Raw genomic sequence first — 19,891 nt, 5'->3', positions numbered from 1 at the left:
CCGTGTGTGTGTGGTACACATTCAGAAAACAGTGACGAGGTTTTAGACATCTACCTCCGCAGACATCAATCAATGGGTTTTGCGGAATCAAAGTCCTGACGCGAACATGATTGCTCGGGATTTAGAAAACAATATGATGCAGCCGACTGCGTCTTTCGGTACCGTGCATGGAACATGGTGCTCTTTACAGCTCAGCTGCCAACATCCAATTTTTCTTCCTCATCATCGGAACGACTCCAGAATGTCTAGCAAGACCATGGAAGTCCCAGTTGTAGCTCGCTCTGCCCCCACGTACTTATCCTATGTATGTATAGCGAGCCGTCAGAGGTGAAGACGGTTAGCCTTCAGGGTCGGCCGATACGGGTATCGGGTGTACTATGTATGTAAAACTCGAACAAGGGAGCGAATGGTTCCATAAAAAAAATAGCACTGGAGTAGTATTGAAAGTTTCTATTATATTCTCGTGCATAAAGAGTGCTTTATTGGCAACATGAGACAAGTCTCTTACAGCGTTGTAATGCAAGTAGAATGCCACCTGACCGCCATTGCAAGCGGCAGCCGAGACTCACGGAGAGCTCTTTATTATCAATGTATCGCGAATAATTTCACTTTCATCCTCTTCCGAAATCTCGCGAAAGCTGCCAGAGACAACTCCGCATCTTTGTCAATATTTATCAAAACTGGTGTGGGGCCGGCATGTGCCTGAGTCAGGCCTGAGGCCTCAGCTCTACCGAAAGGGGGATTCGCGAATGACCAACCTGGTGTGGGGGCTTTGCGTGACTTTTTCCTTTTTTTTTTGTCGCGCCTTTAACACCTTGAACTTTGAAGCATACAAAGTAGCACAGGGACTTTTTAACGCATATCCAAACTGACTCATTACTTGCGTCTTTTTTTCCTTCCTCTCCTTAATCGCATTGCTTCTTGTGCGCGACAGATGGGGGCAGCGTGTTGGCAGTGAAATTGAATTAAATTAGAACCCGACATTGTACTCCGTACACCTAAGCTGTCGCGAAATCGATAAACAGCCCTGCTAGTCACCGCTATTGTTCAGGGGGCTATTACACCAATGAAAAGGTTCCTGGCTGCCAAGTCGCCTTGGGGTCTTGGTTCCTCGATAATCTTCTCCCCAAGCTGCTTGCTGGAAACTGATCGACGAATCGGTGCATACAGGCCGCCGCTTGTGGACTTGTTGAAGATTCTCGCCTCCCGTCTCCTGAACAGCAAAAGCAAAGGGCGTGGTATGTAAGCCCCTTTGCCGTGCGGTGTTCCTGGTTTGCCCCTGTCTTGTCCAACCTGCAAACTACTCCCCCGTCGGCAGCTGGGTATTTTCACCCAACCCGACAAACTGCCGCTATTCAAACCCCTTCGGTCCCCCCCCCCCCAGGAGAGCCCCAGCGCTGAGATTCAGATGCCGTGGCAGCCCCTTCCTCGGATCGCCTTTGCCGTTGCGACCTATCCATTCTCTGCAGAAAGACCGGCCGACCTACCCCTCGAAATCGGAGATGAGCTCTACATCATCGAGGAGACGCCAGACGGGCACTGGCTGCGCGGGTACTTGGTTGCGCCGCCCAGTCTTCTCGCCGGGTTAACGTCTGTCAAGGGGCAGACGTTGGAAGCTCGCGTGTTTAGCGGAATCTTTCCCCGAAGCTGCGTCGAGGTGCGAGAAATGCTGGGCGAGACCGAAAGCAGGGACGAACATGACGACGACAAGGAAAATCTCACTCACGAAAGTATCCCAGGCGAGGATTTGCCGCCCGCCAGCGACTCTGCCAAGAGCGGCGTCGAGGCCTGGAACGGAAAGCTCAAATTAGCCGCCCTGGCTGCTAGCAAAACCAAGGGGCGCAGACCGCTGTCGGAGCTACCAAATGGAACCTCGGCCAACTTGTCTGTTCCAGTCAAACGAAATCCGAGCGAGCCAAAACCGGCGGCGCCAGTTCCCATGCTGAAGATCGGAGACGAAACCCCAACATCCGCGTCGGAACCCTTGATTGACGAGATCGCATCCTGTCTACGAGAGTGGCACTCTAAAAACCTCCACGAGCTCTTGCTGTCTAGGAAGTATGCGGACCTGGACAAGCTCTCGAATCTCATCACGAGCCTCAATCTCAGCCGACAGCAATTTCTCTACAATCTTCTGACGTCTCACGAATACGAAACTCTCAGGGAGAAGACGGTGTGGGATCTGGTGACGGTGAACAAGATGTGCGGTGGGGAAGTCATAGTCCGAGACCCGGCGGATCGAGGCCGAATATTGACCGGAGATGATTCTGTCGTGCAAGTTACTCGACTTCAGTCCATTATGAGCCTCCTGGACGAACCACCGCAGCCAGCCGTCGAGCAAACCAGCCTCCACCACCTGCTCCTCGATGTCAAGGGGTTTGCTGGGTCGTCTTCCGAGGCCACTGCGCTGGTACTTTTCCTGGCCACGAAACCTCAACATGAGAAGCTGTCAATGTTATCAGAGCCGTTCATAGTTGACATACCGGCTGGTGGCTCGATAGGTGGCTTCGCGCAAGGCACTTCTTCCCGGACACTTTTTGTCGATCTCTCGGCCCAGGATGTGGGAGACTCGCCATCAACCAAGTCTGATCTTTACCTGGTTGTGAAAGTCCTGGCTTCCCAGCGAGTACTGTCCGCCACGCCAATCTCCAGGTCTGGAACCAGTCCGGAAAGCTCTCATTTGCGGGAGACGTCGAAGACTCCAGCCTCTGCAGGGCCCAAAGCCACACGGCGAAGTCTGATGTGGACGAGTAAGGCTGGACGCTCGACGTTGTCGCGAGGCTCCCGTCTTCCCAAAATGGACCCGGTGTCTGAGCAGCAAGGCGAGCGCTCGGTCGTTACCGCGGCAAGCTACGGGACCCCAAGCACGGCCAGCTCCAAAGCGGGGGAAGCCATGCCAGATGCTTCTCAAACTGTGCAACGCACTATTGGAATTGGCGTGCTGAAGTTGAATCCCATCATGAAGCAGAGCGAGGAGGTCGAGCAAGTCCTCAACATATGGTCACCCGCGAGCAGTCCAGCCTCTACGGAAGCAGACGCCGCCGAAGACCTGGATCCCCTAATTCGAGAGCTCATGGGCAGTCCCAGCAGTCGCTACGAGAGGTCGCGTCGAGGCGAACGACTTCAAGTCTCTCTGCAAGCCTTCAATCACTCAGACGCAGATGCCTTGATCAATTCCACGCCGACGATGCTGTCTGGTGTTTGCAAGACGAGCAAGATGGGCTTCTCGGGCGCTCCCACGAAGCCACGGTCCGATATTTACCTCACCTTGGACACGGCCGCACTGGCGCGCCAAAACTTGCTGGCTCGTTTCGGGGGCAGCGCTACCAGCATGCCGTCAGGACTCCAGGCACTGAGCCTCCAAATCAGCCTCGAGGTTCGCAATCCTTCTGGCCAAAGGCTCGAAAACTGCATTTTCGCTGGCTCAAACAGGGAACCGATGACGACATTCAAGTCTACAGCCACCGAGCGGGGAGAATCATGGAATCAGACGGTGCGGCTCTCTCTTTCTCCTGGTGACGTACCTACAGCCCATGTGGTCATGTTCCTTTGTGATGTGCCTGGCCCTCCATTCGCTGTCGCCCACATGCCCCTATGGGACAGACAAGCCTTCATCAGAGATGGTCAGCATGGTTTACAACTCTACAGGATAGATGAGAACACTTTTACGGCCCTACCAGGTCCTTCTGGCAAGGGTGGATATCTATCTGTTCCCTGGGCCCATCGGGGTAGAAACGAGCAGTCTGAGAACGTCACTGGCCCGCTGGCAGCATTGTTTGTGGACACTTTTCTCTGCAGCACGCGGTTTTCACAGGACAGAGTCATCTTGGGCTTGGTGAACTGGAAGGACATACCAGAGGACGAGGTCTCGAGTGCGTTGAAGCAGCTCATGTTTGTCCCTGAAATTGAGGTTGTCAAACTGCTGAGCGACGTTCTTGACGGCCTGTTTGGTATTCTAGTTCAACACTCGGGGAACACCGAGTTTGAGGACTTGATATTCACCGCCTTGGTTCGAGTTTTGGGCATCGTGCATGATCGTCGGTTCAACCTGGGCCCCTTGGTGGATCAGTACGCAGAGACCCAATTCAACTATCCGTTTGCCACGTCGGGCCTGGTCAAGTCATTTACCCGTCTGCTAGAGAAGCCTACGGAACCCGAGGCATCGCGGAACCTTCGCGCCACCTTCAAAGTCGTCGGTCACATCCTGAAGCTTATCGCGCACGCTCGGAAGCAGCAGAAGGCCAAGGAAGCTGGGATCGGCATCACGTCGTCGCCGCAAGGATTCACTCGGCAGCTCCGCTGCATTTTCAAAGCCCTCGATGCTATGATGCGAAGCACGGCACCCGTGCTCGTCGGCAGCCAGACCCTGGCTGTGCAGCACTTCCACACTTGGCTGCCCGAGCTTGCAGGCTTGCTGGACAAGGAGGAAATCCTGCACATTGCCATTGACTTTATGGATTCCTGCGCCAAGGTCAAGGGCAAGCTGATCTTGTACAAGCTGATCCTCATCATCAACTACTCCAAGCTGGAGCTCTTTGCACACCCTGACCAAAGGTCTGCACTCTGCGCAAACACCGTCCGGTGGATTTCCCCGTACTGGGGTCATAATGACAACGTCGTCGATCAATGGCGCGAGCAGGTGCGTCTCTGCTGCTCCGTAATCGCCAGCCAGGCTGAGCATCTGGGTCCAGAGATTCCGGATCACATTCCTAGAATCGTTGACTCGTATCTGTCGCTGCTGAGATCGCCGCCCCCGCCACGGAATCGGCTGTCTCTTCTCTTCCCGGCCTCGTACCCGTTCCCTTTCAAGCCAGTCTCGAGTGAAATCGCCTTCGACGAGGGCTTGGTCGAGCTTTCCGCGGTCCTGTCGGCAGTCTCAGGCTCCGCTTTGGGGATGCAGCTTGAACTGACCGGTGAAGATGAGCTTGCGACCATCTTGGAGAACCTGTTGCGAGTTCACATGAGCATCCTGTCAGGTGAAGCTTTCCCTGCCGGATGGCTCAGCGTGCACATATACCATCACCAGTCCACCATGCGAACTCTTCAATATGTTGCCAACTTGATGCTGGATAATTTGCTGCCCGACCCGGATCAGGCTGAAAGTTTCAACATGGAGCTGTGGAAGCTGTTCTTCACAACCCTCTTAAAGTTGGTCGGCAGCACGTCTCTTGCTCTAGAAACATTCCCCGAGCAAAAGAGAAGGGCGGTCTGGAAGATTGCGGGCGATGTGAGGGAGCATGGCGCCGAACTTTTGCGGACCTCGTGGGAAGCCATCGGCTGGGAGACGACGGCGGAAGAGCGCAGCCGTTTCGGGCTGCGGAAGATTGGGGGTTACCAGGTGCAGTACGTGCCCGCGCTGGTGCGTCCGATTGTCGAGCTGTGCCTGAGTGTGCACGAAGGCCTGAGGACAATGGCCGTGGAGGTCCTGCAGACCATGATTGTCAGCGAGTGGACGCTAAGCGAAGACCTGACGGTCATACAGACGGAAATGATTGACAGCCTCGACCAGTTCTTCAAGTCGAAGCCACTGACGGAGAGCATACTGCAAAAGCTGTTCATTGGCGAGCTGCTCGAGCGGTTCGAGCCGTTGTCGCAAACTTTGGACGAGCCGCTCCATGCCGCCGTCCAGGAGCTCGTGGGCACCCTGAACGAGCTGCTGGACCTGCTGGTTGCCGTTCACGGAGCCGAGGGCAACGGCGAGGCGACCAACATAATCAACTGCCTGAGGTTGATGGAATTTCTGCGGGACATGCAGAAGGAGGAAATATTTGTCCGCTACGTCCATCAACTCGCCACCCTCCAGGCGGGATCGAGAAACCATGCCGAAGCCGGCCTTGCTCTGCGGCTGCACGCGGACCTGTACGACTGGGACCCGACCAGGCAAGTCGAAAGCTTGGCAGAGCCGGTTTTTCCGAGCCAGACGCAGTTTGAGCGCAAGGAGAGGATTTACTTTGACATGATCAAACACTTTGAGGACGGCGAGTCCTGGAGCAATGCTCTGACGGCGTACAAGGAACTGCGGGTGCAATACGAGACGAACGTGTTTGACTTTGCCAAGCTGGCCAGGACGGAGCGTGCGATTGCCACCGTCTACGAGACCATCTCCAAGAGCGAAAAGGTAGTTGGGCGATACTTCAAGGTCGTGTACAAGGGGCTGGGGTTTCCGGCTGCTGTTCGAGACAAGGAGTTCATCTACGAGGGCGGCCCGCACGAGCGCGCCGCGGCTTTTACGGATCGGATGCAGGAACAGTACCCGGCTGCCCAGATTGTGACGTCGGACGGAATCGACCAGGTCGAGGGACAGTTTCTGGTCGTGTCGTCGGTGTACCCGCATCGAGACTTGACGCACCAGGTGTTCCAACGGGCCAGGGTGCCACAGGTCGTTCGAGAGTACCTGGTTTCCTCCCATCCGCAGGCGTTTTCGTTCACGACAAAGCGCAGCACGTCCGGGCCGGCGGAGGGGCACTATGCGGAAAAGATGATCTTCTTCACGGCGGAGCCGTTTCCCACGATCCTGCGCCGGAGCGAGATTGTCGAGACGCGACAGGTCCGGCTGGGCGCTCGCCAGACGGCCCTGGAGCGCATCGTGCGCAAGACGCAGGAAATGACGGCCCTGGAGCGTCGGCTTGCCAGCGGCGACGACGAGGCAGCAGCCCTGCTCCTGAGCGCGGTTTCCGTCTCTGTGAACCCGTCTGAGCAGAGCGTCATGTGCTACCGCAGGCTGCTGCCCGATGCCGAAGAGGGAGACGCCGACGAGGAGGCGGAGGCGGAGGCGGAGGCGGAGGCGGAGGAGGAGGCGGAGCTTGAGCCGCAAGACATGGCCATCAAGACGGCGCTTGTGGACCACGCCATGACGATCAAGAGGGCCCTGGCCCTCTTTTCCCGCAGCACCAATGCCATGCTAGCGGAAAAGCAGGAGCAGCTGCACCGATGTACGTGGGACCAAAAAAAAACGAACATGTTTGTCGCAGGCCGGGATTCGTGCTAACCAAATCCCCGTTTCACAGACTTCGAAGTGACATGCGCGGCCGAAATAGCAATGCTCGCGCCGCACCCGCCAGCCCCCCGCGAGGCCGCGTCCACCCCCTCGACGACCTTCCACCCTTCGCTTCCGCCGCCCCACGACGCAAGCCCGCCCCAGCGGCCAAGCATGAGCCGGTTCTCGTTGAACGGCAGCGCCGGCCGGCCGGACGAGGCGGCCACGGTCCGCCAAGTGTCGCTGAAGCAGCAGAGCCCTCGGCTCAGCCTCCTGCCCGGCCGGCGGCCCTCCGAGGCGGAGCAGGCAGCCGACGCGGAGAGGGTGCACGCCAGCCCCGAGTCCAAGACTTCGCGCAGCAGGAGCTTCAGCTACGGCCGGAGCGGCGGCCACCAGAAGACCGGGTCTCGCGCGCCGCCCACCGCCGTGGACGTAGGGCCGGCGGAGAGGGCGGCGGCGGCGGCGCATGCCAACGGGTCAGGCAGACGGGGCAGCTCCGCCAGCAAGGGGAGCCTGGACAGGGGCGCCAGCATCGACGAGGGGGCGTCGGGCGCGACGGGCGGCGCGGCGGGCAAGCGGCTGGGCGTGAAGAAGCGGTTCAGCCTGCTCAAGATGGGGATAACGGGCAAGCGCGGCGGGGTGATGGGCAGCGTGGACGAGGAATGACGGCGGGCTGGCCCGAGTTCCATGGACAATACTGCAAAGGAGGGGTTGTCTGGCAGGCATCGGGACCTGTTGGTCTGAAATGGTGCAGGATGATACCACTGTCTTTTTTTTCCCTGATTCCTTTTGTTTCCGCCGTTCTTTGGTTGTCTTGTTCATCCACCGCACGGTGTTCTGGATACTTTCGCATGGCGAGGCACGCCGACTCTTCTTTTCTTTTCTTTTCTTTTTTTCTCGGGCGGACCTTTGCGGCACGATGCCGGATTTCAGTCCATCCATGTACATCAGGAACGTCTGCAACGCAGCGCCGGTCTAACCCAGCGCGGCCATCTCCAAAATGATTTCGGGGTTTCGCACGACAAAGCAAGTAATGGATAAATGCATACGAAGTGCACAAAGACATTATCGACCGGATGGGCAGATGGGTTCCGCGTTCAGGCCAGGATACGAGCCCTCACAAGGCGGTTTTCCAACGACGAGTGGACGAATCTCGCATTTAACGCGATAAACAAGAAGAAGAAGAAGAAGAAGAAGAAGAAGAATGACACTCGAACCGTCTTTTACTATGACCGGAACCATTCGTCCACTAGAACCAGCACCAGTCTTCATACTATATCAGTAGATAATAGTAGTTAAATGAACAATAGATTGTGGGGTAACGCGGGCACCTGTAATATAATCCTAGCTATACACACTTGCTTAGCTTCACGTTTCGTGCGAGTCGTATATAGGTGGCGCCTACTGTGTGGCGCTTATAGAAGCGGTGCGACCTATCCTGCCACTCCCGCTAACTACAGCGAGGCCGTCCCGAACGTGTCGGGAATTAGCCAATAAAAAGAGTCCAAGGAATTTCTCTTCCCTCACGACCTTATAGTGTAAACTACCTGACTATACAGAATTAGGCGCAAGATTCTGCCATGTACAAGGCGGTGAGAGGTCGACCTTCGCCATAGTTTCCAAGTAGAACCCCGCTGCCGGGCCGGGAGGACCCGGAGGAGAATGGAATGACAAATGCATCATATGAGAATAGCTAGTTGTTAAAATATCTTGGTATTGCGGCGCGTTGGGTTGGGTTGGGTTGCGATGCGTTGGGTTGCGATGCGTTGGGTTGCGTCGTATCGCACAATAATGCGGGGAGAGAAGACATCCAAGGGCTCCTGCTAAAGGACTATGCTGGCAGCTATTTTTTAGCAGCCTTGCTAGGGAGAAGGCAGGTAGTATGACACTAAAGCATCGCCCAAGCATAGGAGCTTCCTTACTATAGCAACTTGCAGCAGCTATGCGGACTAATGCGGTACTTACCTGCCGGGCCGCCTCCGCTTTCACTGCGACTTTGACACCAGGGCATTCGGCGGCACCGTAGTATATTTCCGTCTGATAGAGCAAAGACTCCATCTACTACAACCCATAGAGCAACGTCTGACAGAGGCGCTATTCGCCGTTTCCATGTAGATAACAAGCGCCTTGTACGCCCTTTGCCAGCTTACCCCGCTCGGTGCGACCAGACGCAATATGTTGCATCAAAAGTGTGTTACTTGGGCTCTATATACTGCGATACAATATCTTCTTCTTCTCCTTCTTTGTCAAGAGAGTATACAGATTATCGGTAGCATCGCTGAAGTCAGCCGTGAGCCCCAGCCGAACATGGTCATGGCCAACATGCCTGCGCACGAGTCGACCCTTTCCAACGGCATCCTCGATAGTAGAGGTTGCCCAAAGCCCCTGGCGCTCGTCACGCAGTGGTCGAGCCGGTATCTGCGCGTCCTCTGTCCATACTGCCTGCGTCGCCATCGTCATCATGACATCGACGTAGCCAAGACTCGGGAGCTGCCCTGCGAGGCTGAGTCGGAGCTTACCTACCAGCTCTACTTTCCGTATGAAGAGAAGTTCCAAGCGCAGTACTCCTACCAAATCGACTCGGAGAGCGGCGTCTTTGTGACGGTCGGCGTCGCCGACGACGAAGAGGAGAGCGAATCTGAGTATGAGGAGGAGGAGGATGATGGCGATGGCGAGAAAACAAGCCCTGAAAGCGCCAGCAGGGATTTGCCATCCTTGCAATCGGAGCCGGGTGGCAGCAGCCGTGGTGAGTTGCCAGAACTCGAGGCCGGATTGAAGCAACTTGAAATTGGCGATGCGAAACAACCAAAGCCGCCCTCGGCTGGTGGTACTCTGGAGAAGCTCATGCTGGGTCCCTGCTTCCGACGCGGCGCCGACGGGGTGATCGACTTCAGCGGTGGCGACGTCAACATTGTCGACAGGCGCGGACGGACCCCGCTGATGCTGTCAGCGCTCTGGGGCCGGCGAACGGCTGTGGACACCCTGCTCGAGCTCGGCGCCGATCCGCGCGCCGAGGACCGCAAGGGCCGCACCGCCTACTTTTACGCCCGGCCCTCCCGGAAGACGGCGGAGATGCGAAGCGCGCTCAGCCACTACCGAGAGGACGTCAACGCCGAGGCCAATCGCAGGATCATCGCCGTCAAGATGCAAGTATTCGAGCCCGCCCCGACGGCCGGGCAAACAGACAGCTCGGGCGGGCCCAAGCCCGGCCTCTTCGTCACAAGGCGCACCGCCTGGGGCACCGAGTTCCGCTTCTACGAGCTGAGCGTCACATACAACGGCTTGAAGGCCGACAAGACGGTGGCGCAGCTCGACCGCGGCAGGCTGTTCCCGGTCGAGAGCGCCGTGAGCGGCTGTAAACTCGACGGGTACGGCCAGCGCCCCGACTTTTCCGAGGCGCACATCCTCGACAGCCTTCTCTGGCGCGACCGGGTGCTCGAGCTGTGCCGGCTGATCGAACACGACTTGCCCGAGGACAACAAAGACGCACCAGCCCGGCCGGGCTCATACTACGCATCGCACGCCGAGAAGCAGCTCGTGGCGTACTATATTGACCAGCACGTCATCCTGCCGAGCGACTTGTTCTCCAAAGACTTGGCCGTCGGCGAGCTGATGGAGGAGTGGACGCCGTGGGCGAATCGGCATTGCCAGCGGCAGGAGCTTAAGAAGGTGTGCCCTAGGATACCGACAATACAGGCCGTTATACAAGTCAACAACACCATGTGTAAGGACTGCGAGGTCTTCAAATCAAAAGTTGAGGATCAGCTTGGTATTCGCTTCGAGGTCAAGTATTGTCCAAGCTGCTAGAAGAGCCGAGGCGGATTTCATCACTCGCCGGGTTTTCTTTGCACGGCTTTACCGAGGACATTGTTGGTGTGCATGTTTTGTTGATGATTTTGGTTTTGGAGCCATCTCACGGTATCGAGAATGACTGTGTTGATCACGATAACTGATGAAGAATCAACGTACAGGCCGGAACATCAGAGGGAAGAGATGTGACCATCACGGGTCAGAACAACAAGAACCCAGTCCCGTTTTCAGCAGCCAGCGTCTGAATTTCCAGTGCCAAGTCTTGGCCGGATCGCAGGATATACGGACGCTCGTGCACGCAAGAGGCACCGACTATACATTCATCTCGGTGTTTCTGCCGCGAAGCGAAGCCGGGGTTCCTTGTACATTAAAATGTTTGTGCAGCGCCGTCCTAGGAGCCCTGCCAATTGAAGCAAGCCGACAAGACCTAGCCACGCCCCGACTTCCTTACTTCGGGGCAGGGGGGGCAGGAGGGCTTTCGTGTTTTTTTCCCTCTCTTATTTTTCGTTCTGCGACAGTTGCTACGCATGTGGAGTTGGGGCCTCCAGCGCAGGGAGCAAATCCGGCCGAGGTAACCAGTCTGTTCTCGGAGCCATAATTACGACAGCCTTGGCACCTAGCACGGCTGCAATATCCCCGACCACAAATTCTATGGAGATTTTGCTCTCGCTGCGCGGTGCTGACGTTGTGTCGGCTTCTTCGTGCAGCGTGTAGGACATCCCTGGCATGGAATGTCGTGTGTCGAGGTCACCGTCTTGGTCCGCGGATTTACATGAAATACTGGTTATTGCTCCTGGAATGACTTCAACCCGGATGGCCCCTTGGAGGATTTGTCAACCTCGTCGTGGGCAACTTCACACGCAGGCGTTCCATCGAGTCGTCCTCCAGGATGCAGCCAGGATGCAGCCCGAGGCAGGCATCGTCTGTCTGCGGGCACTCGACGTGCGACGTACCGCGGAAGCCTCGGGCAGGGATTTTACAGAGCCGGCGGCAGACGTTGCTGCTAGTGAAGCGGTCCGTATGTTTGTTTGCCTGGTTTGCCGCGTGAAAGCACGACACCATGCCTGGAGGTAGCCGCGCCCGCTCAATGACTCGTGGATCAACTGTTCTAAGCCAACGTTCCGTCAAACGTGTATCATGCAGCATTCTATATATCAGCGTCACGCCACCCACCCGCCACTTTCGTGTTGATCCAGAACTTTGCTCACCTCGCTCAGTGACATAGGATTCCAAAGACGGGCTCGAAATCTTTGCGTACCCTATGCCAAGATGCCTCCCAAGACCAAGAAGTATCACGCCGTTGTCAGGGGCCGTATCGACACCCCGACTATTTATTCATCCTGGTATTTCTGCCCCGGAGCCATGGCCGTCACAAGCCAGCTGACTCTTTACTAGGGCGGAAGCTCATCCCAAAGTGACTGGGCTTAGTGGCGCCATCTTCAAAGGTTTCTTGACGATTGAAGCAGCACGGAGATACATGAAGGAGCGTGGGGTGGCGAACCCCAGCGAGGTCATCAAGGATGGAGCCGGCAGTAAGGCACCGGTGGGAGATGACCCCTGTTTTTATGCCATTGCCAATGGAAAACATCCTGGTGTATATACCGATTACCAGTACGGCTTCGCTTCCCCAAGATGCTTCTAAATCATAGCATTAACATACTGTAGCAAGGCGGTTGACTACTTTTTCGGCAACTGTTATCAACTTTTTGGCACTAGAGACGAAGCTGAGGCTTTCATCACAAAGACTGGGAAAACTCCTACGCCGATGTGTGCCGACTGGAGATAATGAAGGCTTTGCGTTCAGGTCACAGACCAACACGGATGGATTCGGTCCTGGATGTTGTGCTGCGCAAATCCGTGCCAGGTACCAAGGACACTGATCGCGTGGATGAGCTCAAGTTTGACAAGCTGAAGCTGTCGGACGACTAGTGGGATGCTGTGAAAGCATTTGCAGAAAACCAAGTGTTGCAAAGTATAGGTCGCGTGGATGAGCAAGTTGGATAAATCAAGGCTGGTGGACGAACACTTGGAGGCCGTGTGGAGAATATTGCGCAAAACCAAGCCTGGGCAAAGTATAGGCCTTGTAGGTGAATAAAGTTTTATCAATCGAGTCTGTCTGAATAGTAAAATGTCGTGAGAGTAATTGCAGTAAGCTGAGATTACCAAAGTATAGGTCTCGTGGATGAACAAAGTTTGCAAATCAAGTCTGCTCGACGACCAGAGGGATGCCGTGAGTATTCGCCGTATCTGCCCAAAACCGAGCCCGAGCAAAGTCTAGGTCTCGTGGATGAACAACGTTTGAGACATTGCGACTGTCCGACGAATAGTACATGCCGACTTCGAGTCGCCGTTCATGTGCGACACTGCCCAACAGTCAGCACGAACATGGTGCTTCACGACCAACATGAGCGAAAAGACCATTCAATGCACATCCATCCATCTTTACATCTAGCTAAAGTGCGCACGTTCCAGGCGCAGAAAACACAAGATCAAACGTTGACATCTCGATCCATCCCTCCACAATCCGCAGTTCACAGTCCACTCGCGAAGCAACAATGGAAAAAACCACTGGGAAAACCAACGTCGAGGGGAAATCCTACAGCCGGCACTAGTCCAGCGCCTCGCCTCACGAAAAACAGGTAAGCATTCCAACTCGCATTACCAAAACAAAATCGACGGAAGGGATGCAATGGCCGTTGCTATTCGGAGCGGTATCCGCCGTCGTGGCCGAACTTGGCAAGACAGCAAGCAACGCGCGATGGGATGGACCAGCTCTAGCGACAGTATTCACTGCACAGTCAGAGCCGGTCCAGCTGCTTGAGGCTGTCCTTCAACCCCTGGACCATCTTGCTCAGCTGCTCGCGTTTTCGGGTTTGCTCTTCTGGCTCGCTGCCGATTCGTAGCAGCTCTTCATCCGACAGCTGCGAGATTGCCTTTGGAGAAAAGGCGTCCCGGAAAGGAGCCATTATCTGGCGCTCGACAACTTGCCGCGTCACGTTGTCGATAAAAGTCTTCAGGGCGACCTGCGATCCAGTCAGTCTCATGGTGATGTAGAAGGTGGAGGCAGAATTCGCCAAATACATTGTAGTACGCATCGAGCTGCGTCGCAGCTTCGTTACACGCCTGTTCATCCATGTCGAGTGTGATGCGTGACTCCATGGAGGAAATGAGCCCCTCGAGATCCTCACGTGTGTTGCCAATAAGCAGCTTTCCACGATGATCCACTGCTATCGCGTGGCTGACTGCGTTCCTGATGGCCTCCTTCTGGCTGTTGAGCCTGGCCTTCTGGACATTGTCCGTGTAGTAATGGTTGTATGTCAGGGGATCCCGCCTTTCGTCCTCGACCAGTCTCTCCAGCTCACCCAGAGCGAGCTTTTCGGTAGTGTCCCGCCATTCTGTCAATATGGCATGGACATGTCCGCGGACACTGTCTTCGCTGATGGTTTTACGCAGAGCTACTGGCATCCAACCGGACACAATGCCCAGCACATTACAGATGTGATGTTCAGCAAGACCAGGCCATAGGCGGGACTGCTCCAGAAAGAGTTCTGCCAGAAATGCCGGATTGTTATTTCCAGGCAATTCGCGGCCTCTTGTGCTGAGGTAAACCTAGGCTATCCGTCAGTATGAGGCGCAGTATATAGATTAGAAGTTTTACAAACCTTCTTCACCCAGGCCATCATTGATTTTTTCGATACTGTGAGTTGGGCTGGTTGATCACCTGTTCTGTTCTGGCCTGAAGAGTCGGACGACTTTGTCGAATTCACAGATTCGCCCTCGGCCGAGTCTGACACCTTGCGTTTCTGACCATACTGCTGCATATGCGCGGCAAAATTGGTGTTGGTCTCTTGAATACGGGCCCGTAATCTAGAATCGGGGTTGTCGAAGAAACGAGCGTCGATGCTGTGGTAACTTCCGTCAAGAGCCGCCTGCAACAGTTGGCAGAATTTCATGCTGATGTCTGTCATGAAAGATCGAATGTGCCCAATACTCGAACGGGCATCTCCCAGATCCTTGAGCTGGTCAGTCCCGTCTTTCAAAGCCTTCTTGATCTCGTCGCGGACGTTGGGCAGCTCTCTCTCGATGTGCGTGTCGAGCAATTTTTGCAAAAAGGCGCGAAGGTTCGCTATGCCGACGCGGTCCATGTCGAGGCCTTGCCGTGCCCACTCTGCGCTTGAGAAGAAACGCAGCTCGCGAGCGGACCGCGCATCCTTGGTGAGACCCTCGCTCATCTCCTGGGGGCTGGGGTTTTTGACCAGGAAAAACCCCAGCTTCAGCTTGATACTGTCCTGGTTTTTGGCAATGAGAGCAAGCTTGGCTTCCGAACCTTTGTTGATCAGATCTGGCTTGGTAATGATGCCGACTGTGCGCTCTCCCTGGGGGTCGTGCTGCCGCGCCAGTTTGATGATTGGCTGATTGGCCATGTCGTTGTTCGCCTGGAGCACGGCGAGGATAATGGATCGTGGGTTCCGGAGGTATGAGGCGACCATGTCGTGGACTGCCTCGACATCATCTTGCGTTTGCTCCTCGTTGGACACGGCTATAAGACCAGGGAGGTCCACAACGCTCAGATGCAGCCTAGTAGCACCGGTGATCTCGATGCGAAGGGAGTCGGCGGCAAAGGCGCGACTGCCCTTGTCTCCATAGCCACGGATGTTCATGAGACGGGACACCTTGTTAATGACATCGGGCAGCTCGGCCATGCCTTCCATTTGTCTTCGATAAGCTGCAAGGGTTTGATGGATTCCCGGGGTGCTTGAGTTACTTGGTCGAATGCTGGCGACGATGGAGGTGTCACTCGCCCGAGCATGCCGCATTATGATCTCTGTGGGAAACCTGGTGCACAGCCCATCCTTCCGAGGAAAGGGCATGCCGGTGATGCCCTCCAGGACGGAGCTCTTGCCGGCGGACTGGTCACCACATACGACAAGTTGAGGTAGAGACACGACGTCGCCGACGCCCTTTGCCCTGACCTGCTCGATGAGGTCAAGGAGCCGGCCCGTGGAGGTGGGACGTAAGTGGCCGAGCCCATCGGCTGAAGGATTTTCTTGAGGGAATTCTTCCATGATGTAATAGACTTAGATTATAAACTGCGTGCGTAAATGATGGTCTGGCTGAAGAGGAGAGGGAGCCATTAGGGTGTGGAGGTCAGTATCGTCGGCCACCATTTTCTATTTCCAGATTCCAGGCCATGCGAAGAAATAGCTTGCTGTTGGATGGCTCTGATTCACTTCTGACTGGCTGTTGTGACTCTGATTCACTCCGGATTCCTCTGATGCATCGGTTTCAGCCCTGCTGCATTCGTTATACTGCAGCCTCATATCCCTGGCAGAAGCCTCCTTTTCAGCTAGGTCTCGGGGTCGTAAAGCATCATTGATTGCATACTGCATCCCTTCCATAAGAACAGATGGAGGCTTCTGGTATCTTCCATCACCGAGGAAGAACTGGACTTGGAGGGCGGCATCATTTCGTCGCTTCTGGTCGATGCTGGCGTAAACGTCGATGAGAAGGGGCTGAGTGTTTGCGTTGATGAATGGAGGGAGACGGAACGGGGTGGGAAAAAAGTGCTTTCCTTAGGACTTCTCCGCGAAGCTCATTTGCCCAATCACAGATGAATCGCAGGGGTGGGCCTGTGATTGAAACGGGGCTTCCTTTCTTGCCTCGCATGCCGTAAACTTCCTGAGCATCAGAAACAGTTGAAATTTCCAAGGCACTTGTTTACGCTTCAACAGTTTAGCACCTTCGTATCAAGGACGAGTACTAAAGACTTCACTAGAAAAGCAACATTTATAGAACCATACAAAAAGGCCAAAAGCAGCATCATACCCCGAAGCTATCCTAGCAATCCGTCGCAATCAAAAAAACAGTAGAGCCCTTGTACGCTGCAGTCCCCCACTCCAGGTATTCACGCATCGTGGGAGTTGTGTCGAATCCTCCCAGTATGACCCGCGGCAGGACGGGGTCCAGGCACGTCAAAAGATACATGGCAACGCCTTGGCCTGAAGCCCCCGAAAGCGTGTCGCTAGGACCCTTGTTACCCAAAGTCGCGGTAATACGTTTGCTGCACTGGGAGTCTTACATGACCCAAGCTAAGGGCATGGGAGGGCCAACGCTGGTACACAAGCCGCCTGGCAAGCGGCGTAGAGCGCGGGCCCAGCAGGCCCCGTGGCCAAAGTCGTCGCACAAGCTGCCTGGCATGCAGCATATGCCAAGGGGCCAGCGATGACGCTGACGGACGCGGCGACAACGCCGATGGCCATGTATGCGAGCTTCATGTTGGAGTTGCAGGTAGCAGCAGAGATTGATGACAGGTGTTTTGTCTTGTGGAGGATGCCGATGAATGACCTTGAGTGGATGTCGGAGAGATGGAGCAGATGAAACTTGACCATCGGGTGCTTGATGATGCTTTGAAGATCTCGACAGAAATAGGTTTACGCGGCTTCGAAAGCTGGCTGATATAGAAGGCTGTTGGCTGAGAGGCGAGGCCATGACATGACTATGAATGCGGGTTGCAAACGGTGAATCAGTCGTAACAGTGAATTGGAGTCACAGCACCGTCCGCCTCGGTGTGAGAACTGTGGCAGAGTCGACGATTTTGTCGTTGGCAATTTTCACGCTGTAGTGCCGAAGCACGTTTGCTCGCGGAGCCAACATAATCTTTGGTTATACGGAACGGCAAAGGCGGTTGCGCTTGTATTCTGGATGCACCTGCATGAGGCGTTTGCATCCCGCCGTCCAGTGACTCTCGCAGGTCAGGCATCGGGTGTTTTGGCTGCGGGAACTGGTCGATGCAGACGCCGTGCATGAGTCGCGGGCGGTTTTGCGGTGTCTTGCCGGGGAAATTGGCACATCACCATGTCTTTGCTGGACCACGAGGCAACGAACGTCAACGTCGACGAGCGGGTTTCAGCTGGGAGTGAGGGGATTGCGGATTGGCGCGGCCAAGAGGCAGGAGGCAGGCAGGACGCAGCTTCCTGCCTTGCATCTGGTTGACGGCCTGCCATTGAATGGCGGGGCTGAAGTTGCATTGCGTCATGGCATGCTTTGCATTGGCGTGCATCAATTCATCATTTACTATTTACTACCATGGCAAGTCTGGTACGATGATACACACAACAGCAGTGAGATTCGGCCATGATGCGGGGGCCCATTACATAGCAGCAGCAGCATCATGAACTGCACTCGCAAATATCACAGGGATCCATTCGACGGATGGCAGGCGACTTGCAGCAGTCACCGTGATGGCCTCTCGGCTCGTTGGAACATGCTCTAATGGCCCTGACAAGAATTGAATCCGTTACATAACAGCAGCCCGTACAATATGTTCCAGTCCAAAATAGTCAACAAGAGAAAGCAACCAGCCCAAGCATAGCCATCCACAGCCTTTGGTACATTAGTTTTTCTGGTGGGCTTTTTTTTTTCTTATTTTCACATCCATTTTCGCGCTGCGAAACTTGAGACGTCAACCAACAGCCAAATGAAACAGGATTGCCGGCATCGTCTTCCTACACTCACCATTAGAAGACAATAGTCTCACGGGCTTCCAGCGTGCTCATGAACGCCCAATAAGACTGGCAGGGCCATTGAGAGCCAAATCACCGAGTCCAAAAACTTTCGCAACGGCACCCTGAGCAGCATCCTGTGGGGTCCCGCTGCCGAGGACGCTCCCAAAGGGCAGGCCGCCCATGTTGAACTCGCGCTTGCTGGCTTCGCCGGCTTCTCTGATAGGGGCAGCGTGCACGACGAGAGCGGCGGCGAAGACGGCGGGGACGAGGGAGAATTTCATGTTGATTTTGGCAAGATAAGCGGCAAGGATCGAAGGGGAAAAAAGAATCAATGGTAAACAAACGGGATTATTGTCTATTGTTTTTCTGAAAAAGAACGCAGCTCGGCCGGCTAAAAAATGAATGGAAGGGGGGGTGGGTTGGAACGAGTGACGATGAATGAGATGAAGAAACGGAGGGGAAAGGATTAGACAGGCGATGCAGACGATGGACGAGTATACATATACTTCCATTCGGAACCACAGAGAGATAAGAGAGAAGACAGCCGTTGAACCAGCAGGCCGCAACGGGTTTCCAACGACTGGCCACCAGAACGGCGTGGGCTTCCAACGTAGCCGCTCTCCCCGGGGCCTTTGTTGGGAGAAAAGTGATGCCACACAGGGCCGTAGAGCCAGCACGGTCATGGGAAACAACTAGTTCCCGCGTCAGCTTCAGGCGACGGCCCGTAGTGCAGGTCAACCGACTATTGCCCCCCCTTGTCAATAATGCTAGCAAGTCACTTTATGTAGGAAATATATATTTATACTTTTAGCACTAGGTGCCTAGGTAGGTAGGGGTGCCTAGTAAAAAAGTTAAAGAAGTCACTTTATATAGAAATAGATATATAAAGGTACTTTTCTACTTTACAGACTATGACGTACCTACCTACGAACCTAGGAGGTAAGTAAAGAAAAAAGTCAAAAAAAGTCATTTGATATAGGAAAATATATACACGGACACTTTTGGTCTAGTGGCTACTATAAAATTAAGGATCTACTACTACTTATTAGCGTATTCTATATTTGAAAAGAGCATTGGCCAGGTCAGTTAAGTTATTATGGGGGGGGGCAATGGTCGGTTGACACATTGATGGAGTCTCGCGACGGCCAGAGTTGAAGGCTGGTATTGCTGGTAGAGCTGGTAGAGATGGCGAGATTAAGGTCGGCGCGCTTTACCGGTGATGGAGCGGATTAGTGTTTCAGACTTGCTGATAGCTACGGGGAATAGCGTCAAGGGGGGTTGAGCGTAATCGTAAACCTCGTATGAGCTACACGCAGCATACCCGAGCGAGGAAGCAAAAGGGACGTTGGGAGATGAGGGCTTCCCAACCAATCAATGGCTGGCCATGGTTGTGGTGCGCAGAGGGGGTTGCCGATCTGGAGGCTCCTCCGATTCACCAGCAGCTTGCAATTGCATTTGGAGATGAGCATGCAGTGCCGTGTTTGTTTAGCCGCAGATCGACGCATGGTGAAATCTGCCTCGGTGACATGGTGGCATCACGGAGGAGGCTCCGGGAAACGACTTCACTTCAGCCTGGCCGGCGGCCAGTGCGGGTGGCCCA

General features: G+C 54.9%; 6 protein-coding genes across 6 annotated transcripts; 3 read left to right on the top strand and 3 right to left on the bottom strand.

The window, feature by feature from the left end:
- Nucleotides 1-1,408: 1,408 nt before the first annotated feature.
- On the top strand, nt 1,409-7,642 carry UV8b_08233 (uncharacterized protein; the record flags this gene model as incomplete). The annotated part of the gene is made up of 2 exons (XM_043145730.1): nt 1,409-6,932; nt 7,008-7,642. 2 exons carry the CDS (start codon nt 1,409-1,411, stop codon nt 7,640-7,642), a joined length of 6,159 nt encoding a protein of 2,052 aa, XP_043001665.1.
- Nucleotides 7,643-9,283: 1,641 nt separating this feature from the next.
- Nucleotides 9,284-10,783, top strand: UV8b_08232 (uncharacterized protein; the record flags this gene model as incomplete). The annotated part of the gene is made up of 1 exon (XM_043145729.1): nt 9,284-10,783. One exon carries the CDS (start codon nt 9,284-9,286, stop codon nt 10,781-10,783), a length of 1,500 nt encoding a protein of 499 aa, XP_043001664.1.
- Nucleotides 10,784-12,055: 1,272 nt separating this feature from the next.
- UV8b_08231 (uncharacterized protein) lies at nt 12,056-12,572 on the top strand (the record flags this gene model as incomplete). The annotated part of the gene is made up of 3 exons (XM_043145728.1): nt 12,056-12,129; nt 12,182-12,397; nt 12,452-12,572. The coding sequence occupies 3 exons, from the start codon at nt 12,056-12,058 to the stop codon at nt 12,570-12,572; spliced, it is 411 nt and encodes a 136-aa protein (XP_043001663.1).
- Nucleotides 12,573-13,584: 1,012 nt separating this feature from the next.
- UV8b_08230 (uncharacterized protein) lies at nt 13,585-15,852 on the bottom strand (the record flags this gene model as incomplete). The annotated part of the gene is made up of 3 exons (XM_043145727.1): nt 13,585-13,809; nt 13,868-14,395; nt 14,449-15,852. The coding sequence occupies 3 exons, from the start codon at nt 15,850-15,852 to the stop codon at nt 13,585-13,587; spliced, it is 2,157 nt and encodes a 718-aa protein (XP_043001662.1).
- A 772-nt stretch (nt 15,853-16,624) lies between these two features.
- Nucleotides 16,625-16,984, bottom strand: UV8b_08229 (uncharacterized protein; the record flags this gene model as incomplete). Its single annotated transcript, XM_043145726.1, has 2 exons — nt 16,625-16,808; nt 16,866-16,984. 2 exons carry the CDS (start codon nt 16,982-16,984, stop codon nt 16,625-16,627), a joined length of 303 nt encoding a protein of 100 aa, XP_043001661.1.
- A 1,354-nt stretch (nt 16,985-18,338) lies between these two features.
- UV8b_08228 (uncharacterized protein) lies at nt 18,339-18,974 on the bottom strand (the record flags this gene model as incomplete). Its single annotated transcript, XM_043145725.1, has 1 exon — nt 18,339-18,974. One exon carries the CDS (start codon nt 18,972-18,974, stop codon nt 18,339-18,341), a length of 636 nt encoding a protein of 211 aa, XP_043001660.1.
- Between the last annotated feature and the right edge of the window lie 917 nt (nt 18,975-19,891).

This window comes from Ustilaginoidea virens, chromosome 7 (genome assembly GCF_000687475.1).
Source record: "Ustilaginoidea virens chromosome 7, complete sequence".
Taxonomy (NCBI): domain Eukaryota; kingdom Fungi; phylum Ascomycota; class Sordariomycetes; order Hypocreales; family Clavicipitaceae; genus Ustilaginoidea; species Ustilaginoidea virens.
Note: the sequence above shows the minus strand (reverse complement) of the source record. Positions and strands in the feature narration are given on the sequence as shown.